The sequence below is a fragment of the Podarcis tiliguerta genome (genome assembly GCF_965153285.1).
Source record: "Podarcis tiliguerta genome assembly, chromosome: 16".
In the NCBI taxonomy this organism is placed as follows: Eukaryota; Metazoa; Chordata; class Lepidosauria; order Squamata; family Lacertidae; genus Podarcis; species Podarcis tiliguerta.
In genome coordinates this window covers 8052347-8080278 of record NC_139549.1, presented here as the reverse complement: position 1 = coordinate 8080278, position 27932 = coordinate 8052347, and the positions used below count along the sequence as shown (strand labels likewise).

The following is a 27932-nucleotide window of genomic DNA, read 5'->3' as shown; positions in this document are numbered from 1 at the left end:
GTCCTGTCTTTCTGGGAGCAGATCAGACTAGATTTCCCTCCTCTCTACCACTCCCAGCCCCGGCCAGCCTCCCGGACCATGATCAGATGTTGCATGCCTGCTGCTGAGAGCCAGTGTGGTGTGGTGGTTAAGAGCGGTAGTCTCGTAATCTGGGGAACCGGGTTTGCTTCCCCGCTCCTCCACATGCAGCTGCTGGGTGACCTTGGGCCAGTCACATTTCTTTGAAGTCTCTCAGCCCCACTCACCTCACAGAGTGTTTGTTGTGGGGAAGGAAGGGAAAGGAGAATGTTAGCCGCTTTGAGACTCCTTAAAAGGGAGTGAAAGGCGGGATATCAAATCCAAACTCTTCTTTTTTTGCGTGGACGGGCAGCGTTTTTATCCATTCTGTTTATTGCAGTTATATTCCACCTTTCATTTAAGGAGCTCAAGGTTCTCCCTCCCCAACGTTATCCGCACAAACAACCCTGTTTGGTAGGTTAGGCCGAGAGACCGACTGACCCAAGATTGCCCCGTATCTTTCATGGCTGAGTGGGGATTCAAACCCTGGGCGTCCGGATCACAGCCTGACACGCTAACCACTATGTTGCTTCTTAGACCCTGGCTGCGTTTGCACCTTAAAAAGCACCCACGCACACCCTAGCAAGGAATCCTGGGAACTGCAGTTTGCTAAAGGGTGCTGGCAAGGGACGCAGGTGGCGCTGTGGGCTAAACCACAGAGCCTAGGACTTGCCGATCAGAAGGTTGGCGGTTTGAATCCCCGTGACGGGGTGAGCTCCCGTTGCTTGGTCCCAGCTCCTGCCAACCAAGCAGTTCGAAAGCACGTCAAAATGCAAGTAGATAAATAGGTACCGCTCCGGCGGGAAGGTAAACGGCGTTTCCGTGCGCTGCTCTGGTTCGCCAGAGGCGGCTTAGTCATGCTGGCCACATGACCCGGAAGCTGTACGCCGGCTCTATCGGCCAATAAAGCGGGATGAGCGCCACAACCCCAGAGTCGGTCATGACTGGACCTAATGGCCAGGGGTCCTTTTACCTTTTAAAGGGTGCTGGCAGTTGTATATGAGAGGTAAACTACAACCCCCATGATTCTTTGCTGGGGTTTGCATGGGTGCTTTAAAGGCATGGCGTGAACACAGTCGCAGAGGGAGCCATAGGGAGAGATCGTCTCCTTCCTGATGGCGACTCTGGTTCAGCTCTGGGTCAGTCCGGGGCTACACAGGAGCCCTTTCCCCTGACACCCAGAGCATGGCCTTGTCAAAAACAAAGGAAGAAGCGTGGGCCTCTGCACATGCCCCGGGCGCCCTTCTTTTGCCATGGAGACCCTGCGGCCGACTCTTCTCCCCCGACCCCGATCTTCAGGCCAGAGGGCAAGATATCCACCTTGCAGGCCTCTTTCCCATTTCCCAGAAATTGTAACAGCGCCAGAGCAGTGCTCTGGGCTAAAGAGCCCCCTGAGAGAGCAGGGCTGGCGTGTGGTGCCAGTGCTAATAGGTTGCCATGGTGCCCGCTTGGAGTGACCCAAAAATAGCCAAAGTGGGAGAGGTTGTGTGTGTGTGTGTGTGTGTGTGTGTGTGTGTCTTGGCAGGCAGTATTTTTGCCTCATGTGTATTGCCTCTGAGCCTGTCTGGGTCTCCAGGCTGTTCCCCCCACCCAAAAATAAACCTTTGTCTCCCCTAATATATCCGTATCAGCTTCGTTCATCCAGCGCTCTCTTTCCCATGCCAGCTTTGGGACGGCTGGGTCTCTTGGGCAGCTTTTCCTGGCCAGGGCAGACAGCTAGATGGTATCGCATGTGGGAAAGGGAGGGTGGGTGGGAGGCCCCCCCCCCCGCCTGATCTGACCCCTTGCTGGGCTCCTGCCCCATTCTGGATGTTCCCGGCCTAACCCCCGTCCACCTTGGCGCCTTTCCCAGCCCTGCCTCAGTTTCCATCACTTGTCCCTTTCTCTCATTTCCCCCCATCGTGCTTCATTGGTTCCTTGGCTGCATTGTGGGGCCAGCGGGGAAAGGTGGAAGGGGCAGCAGGGGGTGGAAATTAAGGGTGTCAGAAGACTTTGTGGACACGCGGTACCGTATTTTTCGCCCTATAGGACGCACTTTTCTCCCTCCAAAAATGAAGGGGAAATGTGTGTGCGTCCTATGGGGCGAATGCAGGCTTTCGCTGAAGCCTGGAGAGCGAGAGGGGTCGGTGCGCACCGACTCCTCTCGCTCTCCAGGCTTCAGGAGAGCCCCAGCGCCAGTCCCACAAGGTAAGGGGACAGAGGGAGGCGGAACGCCGCCATCCCGCTGTCTCCCGAAGTGGTTTGGAGGCTGGTGGCGGGGGGCTCCCCGCAAGCTCTGGGGACAGCTGGGAGGCACAGCGCGTCTTGCCCCTGTCCCCGGACCTGATCTGAAGGCGGGCGGCGGGGAGAAGAGCACTTCTCCCCGCTCCCGGCCCCACAAGTGCCTGGGGGGAAATAATTTTTTTTTAATTTCCCCCCCCAAAAAACATGGTGCGTCCTATGGGCCGGTGCGTCCTATGGGGCGAAAAATACGGTATATTCATACTGTAGCATTTTCTCCCTTCTTCTAAATTCTGAGCCGAGGAAGAAGACTTAGGCTGCATTCACACAGTACCTTTAAAGCACTATGAGACCACTTTAAGCTGTCATGGCTCCCTGCAAAGGATTCTGGGAGCTGCCTTTAGTCAAGGATGCTATGGTTCCTTATGGGACCACAAGTTCCCGCCCAGCGCTACAGTTCCCAGAGTTCCTTGGGAAGAGGGAATTGTAGCTCAGTAAAGGGAATAGGGAGCTCTCCTAACAACTCTCAACACCAGGAGTCAGCAAACTTTTTCAGCAGGCGGCCGGTCCACTGTGTCTCAGACCTTGTGGGGGGCCGGACTATATTTTGAAAAAAACATATAAACAAATTCCTACGCCTCACAAATAACCCAGAGATGCATTTTAAGTAAAAGCACACATTCTACTCATGTAAAAACATGCTGATTCCTGGACCATCCGCGGGCCGGATTGAGAAGGCGATTGGGCCGGATCCAGCCCCCGGACCTTCGTTTGCCTACCCATGCTCAACACCCTTTGCAATGGACAGCTCCCATAATTCTCTGGGGGAAGCCATGACTGCTTAAAGGGGTATCATAGCGCTTCAAATGGAATGTGTGAATGTGGTCTCAGGGTTGTGGTTTATTTCCATTGTTGAACGATGGAGGGTGTTTGTTTCCCCAGCAACATGTGACTGGCTGATACCTGTCTGGAAACTGTAGAAACGGCTCCCTTTCCTTTCCTATAGAAGCTGCAGAACTGCAACTTGAACCTCATAAAACCAGGATTTTTTCCCTTTGCATAGTAAGCTCAACAACTTTGAGCTGATCCTCAAAAGAAGAGGCTTTTCTCCTTTGCAAAAGAAGCTGCACAGCTGTGAGCTTATCCCCCCCAAAATGGGGCTATCCCCCTTTCCCCCTCTAAAAACAAGGTGCGTCTTATGGAGCGAAAAGTATGGTAAATCCACACTGAAGGATGCTCGGCTCAGGCAAGATGGTGTGGGTCCCCTCGAGTCAAGGTTCCACTTTTAGATGCATGTTTCATTTACCGTATAGGGCAGCTTTTAGTTTCTCCCTATCTTCCTAATAAGTGGGATGCGGGTGGTGCTGTGAGTAAAACCTCAGCACCTAGGACTTGCCGATCGCATGGTCGGCGGTTCGAATCCCCGCGGCGGGGTGCGCTCCCGTCGTTTGGTCCCAGCGCCTGCCAACCTAGCAGTTCAAAAGCACCCCCGGGTGCAAGTAGATAAATAGGGACTGCTTACCAGCGGGAAGGTAAACAGCGTTCCGTGTGCTGTGCTGGCTCGCCAGATGCAGCTTCGTCACGCTGGCCACGTGACCCGGAAGTGTCTGCGGACAGCGCTGGCTCTCGGCCTATAGAGTGAGATGAGCGCACAACCCAAGAGTCTGGCAAGACTGGCCCGTACGGGCAGGGGTACCTTTACCTTTACCTTTATCTTCCTAATGCGTATTTCACGTTCCTGCGTTTCTCTTCGGCTGCGGCCTGCGCCTGGTGGCCTTGTTCCTAAATCTGTGAGTCTGACTCCTGCTCTCTCTTCTCCCCAGCTCCAGGAATTGGTCTGCCACGTTATGATGGGGAACTTGGTGATGTTTCGGAAGGACTCCGTCCTCAATATTCTGAGTGAGTTGGGCTCGGCGGGGGAGAGGTGCCAAAAAACGAAGTCTTGGTTAAAAAGGGGGGGGAGGGATAAGGAGTGTGTTTAGATAGACCCTTCCGCTCATTCTGTAGTAGTGGTTAGAGTCCTGGGCTAGGACCCGGAAGACCTCAGTTCAAATCCCCCCTCATCCGTGAAGCTCACTGGAGGACATTGGGGTCCAGTTACCCTCTCTGAGCCTCTCAGGGTTGTTCCCAGGGTGGGCGGTGGGATTACCCGGGGGGCACAAAGAGCCGGGGGGTGGCAGAGGGCACCAGAAGTGCCAATGACTTATCAGACTTTGAAAAGCTGGTATCGTATCACTGAATCAAGCTCATCCGGTTTGTTGAATTAAACTAAATTGTGTGAATTGGATTTTGAATGAATGCGCAATTAATTGCCCCCGTTTTGAATTTCATTGTGTTACCATCTTCCTTAGTGGGACGTGGAAACCCAGAGAATCCTTTTTATAGGGTAGGGGGCACTGGGGGGGTGAGTTTATGGAACCAAGTAGACGGTGGCCCCGCAAAGGTTTGGGAGCCCTGCTTTAAATACAGTGGTACCTCTGGATGCAAACGGGATCCGTTCCGGAACCCCGTTTGCATCCTGAGTAGAACGTAACACGCAACTGTGCGTGTGCGGGTCGCATTTTGCCGCTTCCGTGCATGCACGTGATATCATTTTGAGCGTTCTACGCATGCACGGGCGGCGAAACTCGGAAGTAATGCATTCTGTTACTTCCGGGTCGCCGCAGAGACTAACCTGAAAATGCTCAACCTGAAGCATATTTAACCCAAAGTGTGACTAATAATAATAATAATAATGTTTGTTTGTTTGTTCCTAAAAATATTCGTATGTTGCTATTGGTAAAGGAAAAGAAAAAATCAGAGTGGTTACAATTATGCATGAAACAATGCAAGACACTGTGAACTGAGTTGCCATGCCACGCTTTTGACAGCCAGGCTCTTTCCTGCCTTCCCTCTTCCCCCCTTGCCCACTTTTTCCAGTTCAGAGCTTGGAGTGGGAGACCTTTGAGCAATACTGCACATGGCAGCTGTTTCTGGCCCACAACATCCCCCTGGAGACCATCATCCCCATCCTCCAGCATCTCAAGTATAAAGGTGAGCATGGCACGAGCATCCTCCCCACCGGCCATTTCAGGGTTAGGAGGGACGCACAGCCAGGCAAAACAGGAAGGTTTCCCCACCCTCTTTAAATCCCTCCCGAAATCCAGTAATGAGGGAGGTGGACAGAACTCACCGGGCAGGCCGTTTTGCAAATGTGGGGGCCGCCACCGAGAAGGCCCTGTCACAGGTCAATGCCAGCCAGGTTGCTCTCTCACTAATTGCAGGGTCTGAGATGGTTGATATTGGGGGAAGATTCTAGTCCTCATTGAGGAAGGCGCACCTATAGGTACTTGGGTCCTGGGCCATTTAGAGCTTTGCTTACGTGGACCGTTTCTGTACCGCTTAGTATAAGACTATCTCTCAAAGTGGCACGTGACAAACTACAGCAGAAACGGCACAAAACACCCAATAAAACATTTAATACAAATTACGAATGAAGAAATACTCCTTTGGACGCAGCTCCCCAGTCTCCTGGCCTCTAACCCAGGACTCCATCCACCCTGACTCTTACCTGGTGCCCAATCATACTGCCAGAACACCCCCAAAAAACTCGCAGCCTGGGAGGGTTCCTGGGACCTGCTGGGATCCGTCACTCTAGATTTCCTTTCGTGGAGCCCTTTCCTTTCATGTGACCAAGTCCTTTTTCGCTGACAATGGTTGACAAGAAGGATGTAGTCACAGATTGGAAAACACTGCCCAATGGCACCGACAAGCATGTGCGTTTGCAGCTATTTATTCTATTTATTATGTTTTCATAATAAACATAATAAATGTTGGGTGGCTCTGTGGGTTAAAGCCTCAGCGCCTAGGACTTGCCAATTGCATGGTCAGCGGTTCGAATCCCCGCGGCAGGGTGCGCTCCCGTCGTTCGGTCCCAGCGCCTGCCAACCTAGCAGTTCGAAAGCACCCTCGGGTGCAAGTAGATAAATAGGGACCGCTTACCAGCGGGAAGGTAAACGGCGTTCCGTGTGCTGCGCTGGCTCGCCAGATGCGGCTTTGTCACGCTGGCCACGTGACCCGGAAGTGTCTGCGGACAGTGCTGGCTCCCAGCCAATAGAGTGAGATGAGCGCACAACCCTAGAGTTTGGCAAGACTGGCCCGTACGGGCAGGGGTACCTTTACCTTCACCTTTATGTTTTCATACCGAGAGCCAGTGTTGCGTAGTGGTTTTCAGTGGCAGGGCTCAGTTCCAGAATACTTGAAGGAAGAAACGGTTCAGGTTTTCCCTGAGGAGACACTGTGTGCGTTTCTTATGCACCCTGATATGTCATGGATTAAGAGTCACAGGTTTCCATATAATGTGGTGTTCCTTTTCAGATCGTCTTGAGTCTCGGCGTCTAGAAATGCATCTCTGCCTAGTTTAATTTCCAGAAACAGAGACATTGCAGGGTCCACGTCTACCTATCTGTCTTAATTAAACTCTCTATCCTCTCCCTGGTTAGGACCCCGGGGACTGGGGTTCGAATCCCCACTCAGCCATAAAACTCACCTTGGGCCAGTCACACTCTTTCTCACAGCCTAACCTAATTCACAAGGTCGTTGTGAGGATATAAATTGGGGGGGGGGGGGAGAGAAGTGCATTTGCCACCTTACGGTCTTTGGAGAAAAGGGTGGGATAATATTAATTATAATAATAATAAATTTTATTTATACCCCACCCTCCCCGGCCAGAGCTAGGCTCAGGGCTGCTAACACCAGTAAAATTACAGTAAAAACATAATGGGGGGGGGGACCATTTTAAAATACAGATTAAAATGCAATTTAAAATGCAGCCTCATTTTAAAAGTAGCCCATAAATCAAAACCATAAGGGGAGGGAAACATAAGGGTCAGACTGAGTCCAAACCAAAGGCCAGGGAGAACAGCTCCATCTTGCAGGCCCTGCAGAAAGATGTCCCGCTCGGCCCTAGTCCCTTGTGACAGAGCGTTCCACCAAGACGGGGCCAGTACTGAAAAGGCCCTGACCCTAGTTGAGACCAATCTAAGAACCTTGCGACTTAGGACCTCCAAAATGTTGTCATTTGTGGACCTTAAGGTCCTCCGCGGGGCATACCAGGAGAGGCGGTCCCGTAGGTACGTGGGTCCTAGGCGGCCCATATGAATGTAGTAATAAATTGCAAGAATCCAAATCTGTGTGCTGACACTAACATGCTGGGCCCAGGCTGAAGGCCACAGCTCTGCTGATGCAGAGGCAAATATAGAGATATATGCTGCCCAGGAGCTCAGAGCTCTGCATCGGAGTTGGTTAGCAGCTGCTTAACAAACCTCTCTCTGCATTTCAGAACACCCTGAGGCGCTTTCCTGCTTATTGCTGCAGCTGAGACGGGAGAAGTACGTATCCAAAACGCCGTTTGTCACAGTTGCCTCAAGTGCGCTTCGAGCGGAGGGGCCTGGCTTCATGGCTGCATGGGAAGAAAAGGGTCTCTTGGGGAGATGGTTGGCGCCTGCCTAAATACAGGGGTGACGAGGCAAGGGATAGAGAGAGAAAGGAATCAGGCAGGAGGAAGGCATCAGTCGGGGCTTTTAACACTTCCCATGTTTCTCCTATGGGACGCGGGTGGCGCTGTGGGTTAAACCACAGAGCCTAGGACTTGCCAATCAGAAGGTCGGCGGTTCGAATCCCCGTGACGGGGTGAGCTCCCGTTGCTCGGTCCCAGCTCCTGCCCACCTAGCAGTTCAAAAGCATGTCAAAGTACAAGTAGATAAATAGGTACCGCTCCGGTGGGAAGGTAAACGGCATTTCCGTGCGCTGCTCTGATTCACCAGAAGCGGCTTAGTCCTGCTGGCCACATGACCCAGAAGCTGTATGCTGGCTCCCTCGGCCAGTAAAGCGAGATGAGCACCGCAACCCCAGAGTCGGCCACGACTGGACCTAATGGTCAGGGGTCCCTTTACCTTTACCTATGTTTCTCCTGGGTGTGTTCCTAAGCAGGGGCAGGGAACCAAGGGCCACACACGGACCTCTACTCCTCTCCATCTGGCCCTCCTAAGGTTCTGCTTTGCAATTTCCAGGATTGTTTTCACCCGACTTGGTATGAGGCCACTTCCTAGGTTCCCCCTGTCTCCTGATACAACTTCTACCCATGATGGGAAGAACTCTCTGAGCCTTCCAGCTTTTAATAAGCCCAAACTTTTGACACACGGCAGCTGAGGGTGGGAAATTAAAGCTATATTTCACAAACACACAGAGCAAATCGCTTGCCTGCCTCCTCTCGCCTCCCCGCTCCGTGTAATTGCCCTTTAGGGCTGAGGACGGCATTGCAATGAGTTATGGACAGGGTCCGTGTGGCCACGGCGGCTGGGGAGCTATGAGAAGCCGAAAGGCAGAGTGCGTTCACTCCCAGCACCCGACTTGCAATTCCAAAATGTTAATTGGCGATCCAAGCGCCGGGGAAGGTGTGTTATCTCGTCGCTGGCTTGACCTGAGCTGGCTCCTAATTTCCTGCGCAGCTGCTCAGAGCAAGGTGAGACATCGTCTGCCCAGGCGCGGTACACCCGCCCGGAGGCAGCGGCAAACAGCGGTCAAGGGTGTCCGTGCCTTTTCCGACGGCCGGCACTGATAATTGCAGCCGGGGGCTTTGTTGGGTCTTCTGCAGCCCCGTATGCGGGTTCCAATGCGAATCTCAGAGAACTGCAGTTTCCTTCTGTTGCAAAAACACCAAGATTTAAAAGCGGGGGCAGCTAACCATTTTATTTCACCGGGTCACGGTGGATGCGGCTGGCGCATGTGCCGGCACTCGGCCCCTCTTCTCAGCCGATCCCTGCAAACAAGCTCAGGGTGGGGAGGTTATCGCTTTCCCCCTGCTCATCCAATGACAGATTTTTGTGGCAGCAAAGGGGCCAGATTGCATCTCCCTGAGGGGCAGAAAGAGTTCTGAAGACCCCCAAGATGAGCAAGGAACTCGGTTGCTACTTAATTTAGCACTGGGTCCGCTCATAACTGAATTGGCAGGACAAAAGGTGACGATGGGGAGTTATGGGTTGTGGCCAGTGGTAGTCCTACTCGGAGTAGACTCACTGATATGAATCAAGCTCCGTTAATTTCAGAGAGAGAGAGAGAGCCATGCAATTCTACAATACAGTGGTACCTCTGGTTACAGACGCTTCAGGTTACAGACTCCGCTAACCCAGAAATAGTACCTCGGGTTAGGAACTTTACCTCAGGATAAGAACAGAAATTGTGCAGCAGCAGCGGGAGGCCCCATTAGCTAAAGTGGTGCTTCAGGTTAAGAACAGTTTCAGGTTAAGAACGGACCTCCGGAACGAATTAAGTTCTTAAACCGAGGTACCACTGTCCTATAAGCTCTGCCCATTCTGAGTTTCTTGGAGCCCCCCAGCGTACGGTTGTTGGAAACAGGACGGTTTGTTTTGCTTTATTTCTGTCTGATCCAGTAGAGTTTTTTCAGTTGCAATCCCTTCTTCAGGCAGAGGCCAAGCACCCGCCAGCGCCTTGCTTTCCCAGCTTCTCCCTCTGCGACTTCTCTCCCGAAAGCGGCTCCTGTTCTGTGCTTCCTCCTCCCCGACTCGGACCCTCAGGGCGGCTGCGATCTCCCAGCGTGACCTTTGCCAATGGCCCCGCAGAGAGCGCTTTAATTTCTATTCATAAGGGGCCTGGCAGGGAGCAGGCTTTCTCTCCTCTCCCTTCCTCTGACCTGCCACGCTGAACGAACCCCGGAAAGGAAGGCAGCGCCCCGGAGCCCAGCGCCTCCTGCTGCCTTGAGGAAAACTCAGGCAGCTCCCCAGCTGCGAGTTCAACAGCAGGGGCATGCTGGGAAAATCCGGCCTTCCTTTGAGGCAGCCTTTGGCTCCGTGGGATATTTTTAAGGGATTCGCGCTGGGCTGGCTTAACTGTGACAGCCAGAATATCTGTTGGCTGGCCGGGATCCAGGTCTTAATTCGGCTAAGGCTGCTGCCTCCATGTTTTCCACCCTGAGGGCCACATTGCCTTATGGGCAAATTTCCCAGGGGCCGCCCGCCGGGTGGGCGGGGCCAGAGGCAGAAGTGGGCGGAGCAACTAATAATAATACAGTGGTACCTCCGGTTAAGCACTTAATTCGTTCCAGAGGTCTGTTCTTAACCTGAAACTGTTCTTAACCTGAAGCACTATTTCTGGGTTAGCGGAGTCTGTAACCTGAAGCGTATGTAACTTGAAGCGTATGTAACCCGAGCTACCACAATAATAATAATAATAATAATAATAATAATTTATTTATATCACGCTCTCCCCAGCAGAAGCTAACAACAGTAAAATAATACAACATTCTAAAATCAGTTCATTATAAAATCAGTTCAAATAAACGTTATCTTTGTACAGTAGGCTGGTTTCTAAGCAGACGCCCCTGTCGGTCTGTCCAGACAAGCGAGAAACATGGATCAGAGTTCCAAGAACAGTAGAAGCCTCTGAGGGGGGCGGAGTCTGGTGAGGGGCGTGGCCTGCGGAGAACTCCCAAGGGCCAGGCAGAGAGGATTGGAGGGCCACATTCTGCTGCCAAGCCTGAGGCTCTCTTATTAAATCATGACAATGGGTCTTCTCCCGTTCTCCTGGTTTTCTTGCCCCTTGGAAAAACAAACAAAAACCAGGAGTAACAATAAGCCATGCATTTTGCCGCAGGCCTAGCGAAGACATGGTGAAGATGGTCCTCAGCCGGCCGTGCCACCCGGACGACCAGTTCACCACCAGCATCCTCCGCCACTGGTGCATCAAGCACGACGACCTCTTGGCCGAGCACATCAAGTCCCTCCTGATCAAGAACAACAGCCTTCCCCGAAAACGCCAAAGGTAAACAAGAACTGGGAAGGGAGGAAGAGGTTGCTTCAGCCCAGGGGGGTGGGGAGCGGAAGGTAGATTGGGATCTACTTCCTGGTCGATCTCCGGGTGATTTTGCAGTAGGTCAGGCGGGGTTTTCCGACAGCAAGAACAAGGCTGTTCCCTCCACCTGGCTCAGGAGAGAGGGGCACTTCGACCCTCCAGGAGTTGCTGCGAACTGCAGCTCCCGTCGGCGTCGTTAAACTGTGGAACTCGCCGCCACAAGATGCAGCGACAGCCTCGCCGTAAACTTTATTGCACCATCCGAAAACATCAGCAAGGGCAGGCTGCCAGCCTAGATGGCTTTGAAAGCAGATTGGACAATCCTGAAATTGTATATTATGGCCTATATCTTGTGCCCATTTAATCATTACCGGTTTTACTTCTTCATCTTTGGTTTCCCACTCCAAAAGAACGTTATATGCCTTTTTAAAATAATTTTGTTTTTTCTTCTATCACTTCCTTTTGGAATCTGGAAACCGAATACAGTGGTGCCTCGCAAGACGAAAAGAATCCGTCCCGTGAGTCTCTTCGTCTAGCGGTTTTTTCGTCTTGCGAAGCAAGCCCATTAGCGGATTAGCGCTATTAGCGGTTTAGCGGCTATTAGCGGCTATTAAAGGCTTAAGGGATTAGCGGATTAGCTGCTAAAAGGCTATTAGCAGCTTAGTGCCTTAGAAAAAGGGGGTGAGGAGCAGGGAAAAAACCCCAGGAATCGCAAGACATTTTCGTCTTGCGAAGCAAGCCCATAGGAAATTCGTTTTGCGAAGCACCTCCAAAATGGAAAACCCTTTCGTCTAGCGGGTTTTCCGTCTTGCAAGGCATTCGTCTTGCGGGGCACCACTGTATAAGAAGCCTTTTTTATTATCCTCCTCAAAGATATCCTTTAATTGTCTATGATGTAACCAGCTTTGAAGATGTTCTTTCAAATTTAACTTTCCCTTTCGTTCAACCAGCAACTCTCTATATGTTGGCCTTCTCCTCCCCCCCCCCCCCCCAATATTTTAAGTGATAGTGCTTCAGTAGGTGATAGCCACCAGGGTGTTTTTGGTTCTAGTAAATCTTTATATTTCTCTCATACTTTGAACAGTGACCTTCTTATTAAACGGTTGTGGAATCCTTTATGTACTTTTGCTTTTCCATACCAGAAGTAAGCATGCCATCTAAACCTTGGAGGAGGAGGAGGAGGAGGAGGAGGAGGAGGAGGAGGAGGAGGCCAGCAGTGGCTACTAGCCACGATGGCTATGCTCTTGTCCTGCAGTCGGAGACGGATGTTCCAGCTGCTGGCAGCCACAGGAGGGGAGAATTGCCCTAGTGCTCAAGGGTTCAGCTTGAGGGCTTCCCACTGCGAGAACAGGAGTCTGGACTGGATGGGCCATTGGCCCTGATCCTGCAAGGCTCTTCTTGTGTTAGTTCCAGCAAACATGGGCAACCTCTGTTCAAGTTCTTGCTCTGCCTGCCTGCCTGTGTGGAGTATTTGGCTGCAGGCCTGCTGCAGCTGCAGGCAGAGGCCATCTGCTCAATGTCAACTTGCGCCTAGAAAAACAGTGTGCCAGGGAAAAGGCACACATGTTTGAGGTGCTAGCTTTCTGCATGCAAGGAGTTTAAAACAAAACAGGAGGGATTTTCAAAAAGCATCTCTCTCCCCCCGCACTATCCAAAGGGATTTTGCTGCATGTCGGAACTACATATAATTTCATCTTCAATACAACACATGGGCAGAGGTTTTGTTGCAATACATATTTGCCTTGTTTCTTGTGTTGCTCTCCTTTCTGAGGATAATAACAAAGGACTGTCCTTTTTTCTCCTCACAATGGGCCTGCGAACTGAGTTAGCCTGAGAGAGGGCAACTGAACCAAGAATCACCCAGCGAACGTTTGTTGTTGAGTGCATCAAGAAAAGTATATCAGGCCTAATCATCTGATGTCACTGTCATAAGGACTAGAAGCTTGTCCCGTTTATCTTTTTCAAAAAATACTGAAAGCTGTAAACCTCAATCTGCGCATGCAAAGAGAGCATATGGGCCGTGGGTGAGGCGCCTAAAGGCAGCCACCATCTTCCTCCGTTGCCACCCCTTCCCAAAGGACAAAAATCACACCTCCTATCGTGTTTCTCTTTTCATCGTCTTATCCCGAGAGAGCAGAGAGCAGCTCGCTTTGCTTCTCCTAATTGGACCCACTTCCTTGAGCAGCCTTCACATCTGCATTGCAAACCCAGGGCAATTTATCTGGGAGATTTCCCTGCGGGGGGCAGCCCAGCTGTGACTGACAGGTCCTGTGCCAGGAACCCAAGCCCAATTAGAGCCAGGTGGAAGTTTTTGCAGTGTGGGGAGGTTTGGAAGGATGCAGAGAGGAGGGCTCTGGCCTCTCTGTGCTACCTGGAGTCGATTTCACCTGTCTTGTGGAGGGGGCAAGGCAGATCTGCTGCTCTCTGCTTGGATCAAGGGCGGGAGGGGGTCATGTCCCCTCCCCCTCTGGGAACCTAGAGCTATCCCTCACCTCCACCATCTCCCTCTGCCTCATAGGAGCAACAATTTGGTGTCAGCATCGCCCTTGAGCCAGTGCCACTAACCGGACTCATCCACTTCAGCCCCGACTGGGCTAGGCGAGCTGGGTAGCACTTCCAGAGACCACCTTATGCTAGGGAACAGGTCAAAGTGCTGTGGACTCACAGCTTAGAGTTGTGAGCACCGGATTCACTTCCACAAGTAGACAGTTGTCGCACAGCAGAGTACAGCAGAGTCTAGCAGAGTATATAAACAACTCGGAGAGCAGCTCCGTAGAATATTCTCTTTATTCTATAACTACAACTATTATACAACTATATACAGAGCTAAATAGGTCTAAGCATAAAGAATGCTGAACCGCACTGAGTGCCTGCAGCTGCTCTTAGCAGCAACCTTATCTAAACACACAATCTCTCTCTAACACACTCTCTCTCTGACACACTGAATGACTGACTGACTGACTGACTGACCGACTCACTCACTGACCGACTCTTTGATGTGGTGCTGGAGCAGAATAAGTAGAGAGCAGAACACGCCTCCTCCTCTCTGCAGAATCAGCAGACTCCTCAGGAGATTCTTGGATATGGGAGGGGTGAAATCTCCTCATTTGGATCTCGTGTCTGCACTCCCATGCAATGTCTGGAAAAGGAGGGCGCCTTCTTTTTGCTCGTACAAAGGAGGACTCTGATCCTGCTCTGCCTGCTCAGAGCCTGGCTACAGGTTGCGTCCCTATGACAGATGCCAAGGGAGGCTGCAGTGGTGCCGTGCTTCGAGTGCAGACTAGGATCTGGGAGAGGCCAGGGTTTGAATCCCTGCTCAGCCATGAATTCCAGTGTTTGTGAGCCTGGGGTCAGGCGCCGCCTCTCAGCCTAGCCCTGCTGCATGGGGTTGTGAGGATAAGAGGAGTGGGAGGAGAACCACAGGTGCCGCCTTGAGCTAGAAGCTGCCCTTGATCGCTGCCCCCACCAAGTCCTCTTTCAAAGCCACCACAGCTGGTTGCTCCTTTCCCATAGGAGCGAGTTCTGCAGTTTGCACACCCCGTGAAGAAGTCTTTTCACCTGAGCCGTCCAGCTTCATCAGATTCTCTCTCCTAGTGTTGTTGTTGTTGTTTAGTTGTTTAGTGGTGTCTGACTCTTTGTGACCCCCTGGACCAGAGCACGCCAGGCACTCCTGTCTTCCACTGCCTCCCGCAGTTTGGTCAAACTCATGCTGGTCGCTTTGAGAACACTGTCCAACCATCTCGTCCTCTGTCGTCCCCTTCTCCTTGTGCCCTCCATATTTCCCAACATCAGGGCCTTTTCCAGGGAGTTTTCTCTTCTCATGAGGTGGCCAAAGTCTTGGAGCCTCAGCTTCAGGATCTGTCCTTCCAGTGAGCACTCAGGGCTGATTTCCTTAAGAATGGAGAGGTTTGATCTTCTTGCAGTCCATGGGACTCTCAAGTGTCTCCTTCCAGCAGCATAACTCAAAATAATCAATTCTTCGGTGATCAGCCTTCTTTATGGTCCAGCTCTCACTTCCATACATCACTACTGGGAAAAGCATAGCTTTAACTATACGGACCTTAGTGTTAGGAGGGAGGAAAACCTTTTCCTTCACAACTCAGAGCTAGAGCATCGCCTTTGCGTGGTCCCAGGGGGCTTCCTGGGTTCATGGCAAGACATTTCCCAAAGCAGGACACACACAGAGACACACAGCATGCAGCCATTCATTCAGAGAACAAGGAGATCCTTCTAACATTCACAGACCAAGGACGACATCTAGTGGAGTTCCTTCTCCAGCTAAGCAACTCGAATGGAGCTTATTTTAAAAACGGGTGGCGCCCCTTCCCCCGAACATAAGAAGCCAAAATAAGCAAGTGGGAAATCCACAGGACGGCGGCTACTGCTCCTGCCCAGTTTTTTCCCTAGCTCCTAAGAATTCCCTAGCTCCTAAGAATTGAATTGGAGGGACGCTGGTGGTGCTATCGGTTAAACCATAGTGCCTAGGGCTTGCCGATCAGAAGGTCGGCGGTTCGAATCCCCACGACGGAGTGAGCTCCCGTTGCTCAATCCCTGCTCCTGCCAGCCTAGCAGTTCGAAAGCACACCAGTGCAAGTAGATAAATGGGTACCGCTCCGGCGGGAAGGTAAACAGCGTTTCCATGGGCTGCTCTGGTTCGCCAGAAGCGGCTTAGTCATGCTGGCCACATGACTGTACGCCAGCTTCCTCAGCCAATAAAGCAAGATGAGCGCCGCAACCCCAGAGTCGGCCACGACTGGACCTAGTGGTCAGGGGTCCCTTTACCTTTAAGAATCGAAAGTGAGGAGTGCTGCTGCTGCTGCTGCTCTCAGGCCCCGCTCGCGTGCTTCCACTGCAGCCCCTGGGGGTCTGCTGTGGGAACAGGCAGCTGGACTAGATGGGCCATCAAAGTGCTTCTTACGTTCTTAACTCATGCCTTCATGAGGGCTAGATACTTGGTGCGTTCGTTGTAAGTTGTAGGAGGGGGAAGCAAGCAGGCGCTCCCAGGGTTCTGAGTCTTTTGCCGTTGCGTTCCATGCGAAATGTTAGAAGCCCGTTTCTAATGACCCTGCCTGCGTTCTCTCTCTTTCCCCCCTTCCTTTCTCTGGCTCTTTGCTTCCAGCTTGCGCAGTTCCAGCAGCAAACTCGCCCAGCTCACCTTGGAACAGATCCTGGAGCACCTCGACAACCTGCGCCTGAACCTCACCAACACCAAACAGAACTGTAAGTGCCTCTTTAAAGACTCCCCCACAGAGAGCTGATGCCAGTTGATGTAGACCAGGCATAGGCAAACTCGGCCCTCCAGTTGTTTTGGGACTACAACTCCCATCATCCCTGACCACTGGTCCTGTTAGCTAGGGATGATGGGAGTTGTAGTCCCAAAACATCTAGAGGGCCAAGTTTGCCTATGCCTGATGTAGACAGCGCTCAGCTAGGTGGACCAAACGCCTGACTCAATATAAGCCAGCTTCCAGTCTAAACCAGCACTCTTATTTAAGATCACGAGGACTAAACTCTTGTCTGAATTGTAAGTGCAGGACCATAGCTGAATGCAGGCAGAAGGTCCCAATCAAATGTTAAAAACAGTACAGCATTAAATATTAAAAATTCCCTAAACAGGGCTGCCTTCAGATGTCTTTTAAAGATAGGCTAGCTGCTTATTTCCTTCACATCTGAAGGGAGGGTGTTCCACAGGGTGGGTGCCACTACTGAGAAGGCCATCTGTCTGGTTCCCTGTAACCTCACTTCTCGCAATGAGGGAACCGCCAGTAGGCCCTCAGAGGTGGACTTCAGTGTCTGGGCAGAATGATGGGGGTGGAGACTCTCCTTCAGATATACAGGACCGAGGCCGTTTAGGGCTTTAAAGGTCAGCACCAACACTTTGAATTGTGCTCGGAAACGTACTGGGAGCCAATGCAGATCTCTCAGGACCGGTGTTATGTGGTCCCGGCGCCCAGTCCCCAGTCCCCATTCTAGCTGCTGCATTCTGGATTAATTGCAGTTTCTGGGTCACCTTCAAAGGTAGCCCCACGTAGAGCGCATTGCAGTAGTCCTGGGCTCTTACGCATGCAAGTGACTTAGTGTTAAAAAAGCCCCCATCTATGCCATTCATCCTGCGGTCCTCTTGGATATGCATGTTGCAAGGATGTGAAGCCGCCATGTTTTCTTAAAATTTCATTTCACTTACTTCCTGGTGTTTTTTCCTTCCGATTCCCCGGCAGTTTTCAGCCAAACCCCCATCCTGCAGGCCCTCCAGCACGTCCAGGCCAGCTGCGACGAAGCCCACAAGATGAAGTGAGTGCCCGTCTCTTGTGTGTGCATTTGTGGGAGGGATGGGCGAAGGCTTTCCTTGGTACTGTATGGGGCTCAGAAAAAAGAGGGTGCCCTCCTTTCCAAAGGAGAGCAAGTGAGCAGGAGAGAATGGAGAAGAAAGTCTTGCCATGCAGACTGAGCCGAGTAGAGGTTTGCTTGTAGGGCCGGAAGGGAAGGGTGTAGAACTTGCTTCTCTCCCCCAAAGCAGGGGCAGCATGTGGGGCGGCATCGTTCCACAATCCCTGAGCCCTGCTGCTGCTGCTGTTTCACTCTCCAAGCGAGCAAACCAGAAAAAGGAACAAGTAATCTTTCACTTATGGGGACACGGGTGGCGCTGTGGTCTAAAGCACAGAGCCTAGGGCTTGCCGATCAGAAGGTCGGCGGTTCGAATCCCCGCCACGGGGTGAGCTCCCGTTGCTTGGTCGCAGCTCCTGCCCACCTAGCAGTTCAAAAGCACGTCAAAGTGCAAGTAGATAAATAGGTACCACTCTGGCAGGAAGGTAAACGGCGTTTCCATGTGCTGCTCTGGTTCGCCAGAAGCAGCTTAGTCGTGCTGGCCACATGACCCGGAAGCTGTACGCCGGCTCCCTCGGCCAATAAAGCGAGATAAGCACTGCAACCCCAGAGTCGTCTGTGACTGGACCTAATGGTCAGGGGTCCCTTTACCTTAATCTTTCACTTATGTGTTTTTATTTTGTAAAATCTATTCACCACTTCTTTGTTTTTTAAAAAAACCCAACAACCTCAAAGCAGTTTCCCAAAAGAAGGATAAAACAAAATTAATAGCAAAAGCAAAAATTTAAGATGTTCAAAGAAATACTAATTAAAACCAACGATAGGCTTAAAAACCAGATTAAAACACGGGTCAACGTTCTGCCCGTTGGGACAGACTTGCCTGTACAAAAAATATGTTTTTAGCAAGCGCAGAAAAGAGCCCAGCCAAAGAAGGTGCCAACCTGAGGTCGATCTGTAGGGAGTTCCGAAGTGTAGGTGTCGCCTCGCTAAAGGATTGATGGCTTACCAATGTGGAATGAGCATTATGTGGCACCTAGGATGGTGCCAGTTCTGTAGTCAAGTTGGCTTAAAGACTGCCTTGCTCGTAAATAGGCCCCCAAATGGTTAAGCAAACACAGTGGTACCTCTGGTTGCGAACGGAGCTCCATTTGCAACCTGAGCAGAACACAACCTGCACCTGCGCGGGTTGCAATTTGCTGCTTTTGCGCATCCGTGTGACATCATTTTGAGCGTCTGCGCATATGCGAGTGGCGAAACCCGGAAATAACCCGTTCCGTTACTTCTGGGTTGCCGCAGGACGCAACCTGAAAAGATTTAACCTAAAGCAAACGTAACAAGAGGTATGACTGTATAAGGTAAAAGGTAAAGGGACCCCTGACCATTAGGTCCAGTTGTGACCAACTCTGGGATTGTGGAGCTCATCTCGCTTTACTGGCCAAGGGAGCCGGCATACAGCTTCCGGGTCATGTGGCCAGCATGACTAAGCCGCTTCTGGTGAACCAAAGCAGCGCATGGAAACGCTGTTTACCCTCCCACCGGAGGGGTACCTATTTATCTACTTGCACTTTGAGGTGCTTTCGAACTGCTAGGTTGGCAGGAGCTGGGACCGAGCAACGGGAGCTCACCCCGTCGTGGGGATTCGAACCGCCGACCTTCTGATTGGCAAGTCCTAGGCTCTGTGGTTTAACCCACAGCGCCACCCGTGTCCCTCTGTATACTGTATATGACTGTATATGAACAGCAAATTGAGAACCGGTGCGGATCTCTGAGCTGAGGTGCTGAAGACCTCGCATCCTCCTGCAGCATTCTCGCCGCAGCTTCCAGGTCGAGCTCAAGGGAGACCCCGGCAGTCCCTGACCTGGCACCACCCCCAAACCTGAAAATGCTCTTGGGTGCAGAGCTTCTTGCACAGCCCGTGGACCCACCCTGTGCCATCTCCCCTCCCCAGGTTCAGCGACCTCTTCTCCCTGGCCGAAGAGTACGAGGACTCCTCCAGCAAGCCTCCAAAGAGCCGCCGGAAAGCCACCGTCTCCAGCCCCCGCAGCCGGAAGAACGCGGCGCAGCCCGTCAACAACGAGGAAGAGTCTGCCTCCAGCAGCGCCTCGGTGAGCGGAGCCTTTGCGGCGGGGGCTGGGTTACGTGGGTATACGGGATGCTTTGGTGCCGCATGGTGCCCCGATGCGGCGATGTATAAATTGTGGTGCGCAAATGCTTTTCATAAATAAACATAGCAGCAGCGGGGAACCTCCGGCCCAGGGTTCCCAAATGTGGCCCCCAACCTCTCTGTTCCGGCCCTTGGGACTTTCCTGTCGCCATCCCCGAGCGCTCTTGCCCGGCTGGAATGTGCCCTTGGCCTGTGATCATGCCAGTTATTGCATGGAGAAAGCAGGTTCTGTGTATAGAAGCCCCTTGACTTTTTCGTGGCTGGAATGCAGAATGTTTGCCTCCGAGGGAATGTGAGACTCGGGCTGAAAAGAGTTTCCTTCTCCCACCCCCTTGAAACAAAGCTTTCTTTCTTTCTTTCTTTCTTTCTTTCTTTCACTCTCTCTCTCTCTCATATTTATTGATTTTCACAGGTTTTACAAATTTACTTACATTTCAATCTCTGTTTTCTCTCAAATTTGGGCTACCCACCCTTATTTTCATAATGTTTTTATTCCTATCTTGTACCTACTGCTTTCTATGACATACTTCAATACAATTATCCTCTATCTCCCTTATCCTTGTTTTCGTCCCCCTGCTCATAATTCAAACCTTGGCCGCGTTTTCATTTGACTCGTAACAGTTCTTCAAATATTCCGAAAAGGGTCTCCACTCTTCCACAAACAGTTCGCCTCTCTTATCTCTCGTTTTTGCTGTCCATTTCACCATTTCTGCATAGACCGTTAACTTTTGACGCCGTTCCTCTTTGACTGGTACTGCGCCTCCTTTCCATTTCTGCGCTTAGAGGATTCTGGCTGTTGTTGCATCTATAAATATTTTAACCATCTTTTTCGGGACCTTCATCCCTATTATCCTGAAGAGAAAAGCTTCAGGACTTTCAGGAATAACCAATTTGAACATTCATAATGAATCATTCCCCCAGAGCCTTTAGCTTTTTTACATGTCCACCATATTTGGGGGAAAGAGAAAAAAACAGACCCTTAGGTAGGTAGGGAGGGAGGTAGATAGATAGATAGATGATAGATAGATAGATAGATAATTTATTATGGTCGGAGACCAGCTTATAAAACACACTTGGGGTTACAATCCCAGAAGGAAAGCAAACATTTAAAACAATGTACAACCAATAAATTTAAAATTTAAAAATGTGATATGTTTACGCTTCCAACGATTACTTGACACATCCTTGTGCACTTTAATCAGATCGTTTGGTGTTTAAGATTCCACTTACATATCATTGAAACAAGGCTTTCTTTGCTCTTAGGAGGAGGAAGACACAAAACCCAAGCCCACCAAGCGGAAGAGGAAAGGCTCCTCAGCGGTTGGATCAGACAGTGACTGAGGGGGGCGGGCAGGACCGCCTTGTCGCTAGCGGCTCCCAGGGTGACCGCAGGCAGCGGCAGAGAGCGGATCTGGAGCGGCCGGCCGGAGTCACCATCGGCAGCGAGGACAATGCTCTCTAAAGAGGGGCGCCGGCGGGACTTGGGACGCATGGGCGCCCCCTTCCCCCCCCCCCCACCTTGGCACCGTTACAGCCTCTGGCCCGCTCCCCGTGCCTGCGAGACACTCTCTGCCCCCCGGCGTCGCCACCCATCCTCGCCTGCCCGCCTTTTGTACGGTGGCCGCGGGCGGAGGGGACGACGCGGGTGGTTTTCCTCAGGCCTGTCCTTGGCGGTGCGGGGGCCACTTCATTCCGCGGGCAGCGGCGCCAGAGAGAGGGCTCCCCTCTTCTCTCCGAAATGTAAATAAATGGTGTGAACCGGCGTTACTCCCGTCAGTGCTGCTTCCGGCGGGGAGAACCGGGAGTGGGGCTGGAAATGTGAGGAGGGGCGGGGGGGGTTATTTCGGAGCCGTGCCAGGCTTTTCCTGGCATCGTCCCCCCCCCCCACAACGTCAGAGGCCCTTCCTCCCCACCCAACCCCAAGCTTGTCGTGTGTGTGCCCTTCCACCTCCAGAGAGAGAGAGAGAAAAAGAAAGGCCATTTTCTCCACACAGAGAACATTCCGGTTAACCACCCCAAAGCCTCAAACACTCCCCCCACTCCACTTCCCAGGGAGGTTGGGGGGGGGCAAGGAGGCTTTCCTTTCTGCGGCCTCCCTGCCCTTCCGCGTACGACAGCCAGAGAAGCCTCGCTGCCCCGTTCCTGCCTCAAAACGACACCCCCCTCAGCCATACGAAGAAATGACTGCTAGGCTGTCGGCATGAAGGAAGGCCCCCCCCCCTTGCCCTGCCCCACATCCTCCCGGCCAGCTTTTTGAGAAGCGGCCCCCCTCCTTCCTGAGAACCCCCTCTCACAGGGTTAGGGGGGGCGGGAAGGGGAGGCGATGGTGGTGGGAGCAACCGACTCAGCGACAGGCGAGCGAGACGAGATGGTAGTTATATTTTTAATTCCCCGCCTACCCACTGAGAGATTATCATTTTTAAGTGGTTTTTAAAAGAGACAATAAAAACTGTCAACATGTTTTTTGTACAAGTTCACCTGTTTTGGACTCGTGTTTGTGTGCTGTGCTGCACGGGTGGGGGGGCTCTGGTCTTTGGGCAGGGGGTGCCTTAAGTCCTTTTACAGCTTCCAGAGCAGAGCATACAATCGGCACGAAAGGGGGGGGGGGTTATTTGGCCGCCCGGAAGGTGTTTGACTGGCAGGGGGGGTCGCCCAAAGTTTCAGGCAAAGGTTTCTCCCACCAGAATGGATTGAACCCAGCTCAACTCTACCTCTTTGCTCTGAAAGGTAAAGGTAAAGGGACCCCTGACCATTAGGTCCAGTCGTGACCAACTCTGGGGTTGCAGCGCTCATCTCGCTTTATTGGCCGAGGGTGCCTGCATACAGCTTCCGGGTCATGTGGCCAGCAGGACTAAGCCGCTTCTGGCGAACCAGAGCAGCGCACGGAAATGTCGTTTACCTTCCCGCCGGAGCGGTACCTATTTATCTACTTGCACTTTGAGGTGCTTTCGAACTGCTAGGTTTGCAGGAGCAGGGACCGAGCAACAGGAGCTCACCCCATCACGGGAATTCGAGCCGCTGACCTTCCGATCGGCAAGTCCTAGGCTCTGTGGTTTAACCCACAGCGCCACCCGCGTCCCTTCTTTGCTCTGTACCTTCCCCTTAAAAACAAAACAAGGACCCAGTCCTCATGGTTCTGATTTAAATCGGGGCATGGGAAGTTGGGCAAGTCAGGCCATTGGCCAATCTAGCCCATTACTGTCTGCACAGGCTGGCAGTGGCTCTCTGGGGTTTTGAGACCTGCTTTCCACCACACCCCCAGCCTCGGAGATGCATGGGATCAAACCGCGGTACCTTCTACGTGCCGTGTGGGAAAATGCTGGAGCGACAGAACTTCACACCCTCCGACGAGCTCTCGGGTTTGTATCGCCTTACATTCCTGAGGTTTTGGCCCAGAGCGGTTTCTTCAGAGCTGGCTCAGATTCAAGGCCCGAGTCGAAAATAAAGCAGGGAGCTTGCTTGCCTACCACATCGCTTCGGCAGCTCCCAGCCAATACGGCTGCGTTCCAGCTCTGCTGTTGGTGGAGAGTCCCTCTTGTACCTGGGGTATCCGTTTGACCGCTTGTGGGAGAAGGGTGCTGAGCTAAGCTGGCCCATTGGCCTGATCCAGCAGTCGGGCTCTTCTGATGCCCTTAGAAACACAGAATTGTAGAATTGGAAGGGACTCCAAAGCTCATCTAGTCCAGCCCCCTGCAGTGCAGGAATCCCAGCTCAAGTATCCGTGGCGGATGGCCTTAAAAACCTCCAAGGGGGAAAAGAGTTCACAACCTCCCAAGGGAGTCCATTCTGGTGTCAAACAGCTCTTACGCTCAGAAAGCTTTTCCTGATGTGTTCCTTATGGAACCTCCAGCTCCAGGGATAGTCTATCTTAGATTCCTAGGTCCTTAGAGGCATTTGGCCACTGTGAGAGAGCAGGATGCTGGGCCAGGCAGTCCATTGACCTGATCCTGCAGCTGGGCTCTTCGGATGCTCTTACAGAACCTCCAGCTCCAGAGCAGTCTATCTGGATTCCTAGGTCCTTAGGGGCAGGATGCTGGCCTCTTTGGCCAGCCTGGCTCAACCTGCGTTCTTAAGTCGGCTGCGGCACCTAATAATAATAATAATAATAATAATAATAATAATAATAAATAATTTTATTTATATCCTGCCCTCCCCAGCCGAAGCCAGGCTCAGAGCAGCTAACAACAGTAAAATAGCACAACATTCTAAAATCATTTCATTATAAAATCAGTTCAAATCAAATTAATGGCAACCATTGGGCTAGAGTTCTGTGAGGATTGCCAAAGGAGGGAGTCAGGCTGTGCCCTGGCCAAAGGCCTGGTGGAACAGCTCTGCCTTGCAGGCCCTGCGGAAAGATGTCAAGTCCCGCAGGGCCCTAGTCTCTTGTGACAGAGTGTTCCACCAGATCGGAGCCACAGCCGAAAAAGCCCTGGCTCTAGTTGAGGCCAGCCTAACCTCTCTGTGGCCTGGGACCTTCAGGATGTTTTTGTTTGAAGACCGTAAGGTCCTCCGTGGGGCATACCAGGAGAGGCGGTCCCATAGGTATGAGGGTCCTAGGCCATATAGGGCTTTAAAGGTTAAAACCAGCACCTTAAACCTGATCCTGTACTCCACTGGGAGCCAGTGCAGCTGGTATAGCACTGGGTGAATGTGATCTCGCAGAACCTAGAAGATTCTCCTTGTATCTTTCGCTTGAAGTTCTAGATTTACGGCCGAGGGGGAAAAGCTTCACACTTTCCGCAGCTTTCCAGTTTCCCAGCGAGTTCTGGCTTGCGCCAAGCAAGTCATTTGTACCAAAGGAATGTCTGCCTGCTGGAAACACCTAAGGAGGCGGCAGGGGAAGGGCGGAAACGGGGGTATTTCTCTTGCGGTTCCTGCTTTCCATTCCTCAAAACATCTGCAACTCATAGTGATGGAGGAAGCTTTGCCCAGAGGCGGCGGGGAACCAAAAAAACTCCCCCAAACTGCCTTTAAGTAGGGGAAAGGTTAGGGCTGGTTGTTTTCTTCGCGCTGCTGGCAGGTCAGTGGGGAAGCGCCACTGAGCATCGATTCCCGACGTCTCCGGGTAGGACTGGTAAAGACTTCGGCCTGAAAACATGGAGACGATGCCATTTTGTAGACAACACTGAGCTAAGCTGGACCAAGCGGCTGGTTTGGTATAAGGCGGATTCCTCTATTCTTTTTTAAATCGGCCCTTTATCCAGAAATGTGAGGGCCTCGTCGTATCTTTAGGAATGCACCAAAACTCAGTGGCAGAAGGTTCCAGGTTCAAGCTGCAGATAGGGCTAGGAAGTGACCCCTGCCTGGAACCCCGAAGACCCATGGCCCATTATTCAGAACAACATGAGGACTAGAACCTTACATTCTTTTTCTTTTTCAAGGGAAGGGTCTTGAACCCCTCCTTTGCATGCAGAAGGCCCCGCGTTCAATTCCTGACATCTGCAGGTAGGCCGTGAGACAGGTTACCTGTCTAAAACTCTGGAGAGCTGTTTGCAGTTAATCTACTCTATCAGGAAGCTCCTTTTCTTCCTGTTTTAAGTCAACCCCCAGGGCTAGAATCTCAATTTTCTTTCTAGGGCACAGGCCAAACGAGACCCAGTGGCAGAACATGTACTTTCTACGCAAATAGGCCTAAGTTTAATCCCCGATATCTTCAGGTAGGGGCAAGAAAAGCTCATTTCTCCCCCCCCCCCTCTTTACGGGGAGAGAGCTGGTTTATTCCGACTTTTGCAAACCGTAGAGATGAGAAGTGTGTGGTGACGGGCTGTGGTTTGGGAGAAGAAGAAGAGAAGAGTTTGGATTTGATATCCCGCTTTATCACTACCCGAAGGAGTCTCAAAGCGGCTAACATTCTCCTTTCCCTTCCTCCCCCACAACAAACACTCTGTGAGGGGAGTGAGGCTGAGAGACTTCAGAGAAGTGTGACTGGCCCAAGGTCACCCAGCAGCTGCATGCGGAGGAGCGGAGACGCGAACCCGGTTCCCCAGATTACGAGACTACCGCTCTTAACCACTACACCACACTGGCTCTCAGGGGGCGCTTGGACGGAGTGTGCACGTTGCGGGTGAGAGTCCAGCCCAGCTGGGTCCCTCAAAGACCCCTGTCGCCCACTCGGTCCTCATCTTTGCAGCAGTCTCTGCACCCGGTGCCCACCAGCCCACTGACCACCTGTAGTCCGCACAGCGCCAGCTCCCAGAAAAGCTCATTTCTGAAACCCTGGTGAGCTGGTGCCAGTTCATGTAAGCAGTGCTGAATGAAATGGACCTGACTAGATTCCTATTTAAATCAGCCTTTTCTTTTTCTTGGGAGGGACGGTACCTCTGGTGGGGGACATGTCATACTCAACACCGGTCTTGAAAGACCTACACTGGCTCCCAGTACGTTTCCGAGCACAATTCAAAGTGTTGGTGCTAACCTTTAAAGCCCTAAACGGCCTTGGTCCAGTATACCTGAAGGAGCGTCTCCACCTCCATCGTTCCGCCTGGACAGAGGTCCAGCGCCAAGGGCCTTCTGGCGGTTCTCTCGCTGCGAGAAGCCAAGTCACAGGGAACCAGGCAGAGGGCCTTCTCAGTAGTGGCACCCACCCTCCCACCAGATGTCAAAGAGAAAAATAACTACTAAACTTTCAGAAGACATCTGAAGGCAGCCCTGTTTAGGGAAGCTTTTAATGTTCAATAGGTTATTGTATTTTAGCGTTTTGTTGGAAGCTGCCCAGAGTGGCTGGGGAAATCCAGCCAGATGGGCGGGGTATAAATAATAAATTATTATTATTATTATTATTATTATTATTGACAGTTTGTCCACCTTTGGTGCACTCAGCTCTCAGCTGTGGCTCCCAGAAGCTGTTGGCATGCAACAGCGGCCACACCCCAGGAAACGGCTTCGACTGGCCGGCTCAACCAGGTGAGCGGAGCCAATGAACCTCAAACCCTCCGTGAGTTAGGGGCTGCCCCTGCATGCGAAGACAGGCAAATTGAGCGAACGAGAGCAATGGTGGGTCCAACGGTCAAGAAGGCGGGTTTTGCTCGTGCTGTAGAGGGAAGTGAGAGGCAGATGGGGCTCGCTGACCTGGGAAAGTCACCCACCCAGGAGAAGGAAATCTCTGGTCATAAACCTCTGCTGCCTTGCGGGATAGTTTCAGGAGAAGAAAAGGCTCAGGAGAAAACCCAAAACAACAACAAACCTCTGGTTACGTGAAACATTCAATAAACACACCAGACATAACCGGCTGTGCATTTGAAAAAATAATATATACTATTCATTGTATAAAGCAGAGACATCACCTTGCCAACATAGGTCCGTATAGTTCAAGCTCTGGTTTTCCCAGTAGTGATGTATGGAAGTGAGAGCTGGACCATCAAGAAGGCTGATCGCCGAAGAATGGATGCTTTTGAATTATGGTGCAGGTGGAGACTCTTGAGAGTCCCATGGACTGCAAGAAGATCAAACCTCTCCATTCTGAAGGAAATAAGCCCCGAGTGCTCACTGGAAGGACAGATCCTGAAGCTGAGGCTCCAATACTTTGGCCACCTCATGAGAAGAGAAGACTCCCTGGAAAAGACCCTGATGCTGGGAAAGATGGAGGGCACAAGGAGAAGGGGACGACAGAGGACGAGATGGTTGGACAGTGTTCTCGAAGCTACTAACATGAGTCTGACCAAACTGCGGGAGGCAGTGGAAGACGGGAGGGCCTGGCGTACTCTGGTCCATGGGGTCATGAAGAGTTGGACACGACTAAACGACTAAACAACAACAACATTCATTGTATTGAATTGTAGATTTCAACAGAAGTAGCTCATAAAGTTCAACGAAAAAAGTAGAAGACCCAGTGGATCAGTTCATTCTCTAATCAGTTCATGCATACGGTCCATATATGTGTAAGTGTCTATTCCACCTGTCTGTTCATAGTGTCCAACATTCCACACGAAAGGTTGTTGCAGTTCCACAGAACCCTTTCACAGAGTCTAAGACAAGGATTTCCGGAATATTAGCCTTGTTTCGCCGTCCTGGGCTTCATCAGTAGTACAAACTCATATACGAGCTCACAGGACAGTGGATCTTATGGCATAGTAGTAGCTGCTGTCAGGAGAAAACCCTACACAAATCGAGGGTGGAGTCCCTAAGACTGTTGAGCGGCGTCTTGTACACCTCCTTTCGGCAACTCCTGCAGCCAAGCTGGTGCCCAAATGTCTTGCTCTGCTTTCCTTTGGTCCACATCCGCGAGGCTGAGAGGGGGGTCTTGTCGTTTGGTCAGCCCAGGACCTCCAGACACACTGCCCAGGCTTGTGCCTCGGGGCAGTCACTCTCGTGCTGCTAAAGC

At 51.8% G+C, this 27932-nt stretch overlaps 1 protein-coding gene across 3 annotated transcripts in view; it reads left to right on the top strand.

Moving 5' to 3' along the window:
- INTS3 (integrator complex subunit 3) overlaps window positions 1-22084 on the top strand; it is a 95681-nt gene extending 73597 nt beyond the window's left edge. For all 3 annotated transcript variants that reach the window (XM_083416503.1, XM_083416504.1, XM_083416505.1), the window contains 8 exons: window positions 4101-4176; window positions 5197-5310; window positions 7598-7646; window positions 10927-11094; window positions 16244-16344; window positions 17343-17415; window positions 19397-19553; window positions 20876-22084. In XM_083416503.1, the coding sequence (XP_083272629.1) occupies window positions 4101-4176; window positions 5197-5310; window positions 7598-7646; window positions 10927-11094; window positions 16244-16344; window positions 17343-17415; window positions 19397-19553; window positions 20876-20953 (816 nt within the window). In that variant the 3' untranslated portion in view covers window positions 20954-22084. The remainder of the gene's footprint in view (window positions 1-4100; window positions 4177-5196; window positions 5311-7597; window positions 7647-10926; window positions 11095-16243; window positions 16345-17342; window positions 17416-19396; window positions 19554-20875) is intronic.
- Window positions 22085-27932: the final 5848 nt, after the last annotated feature.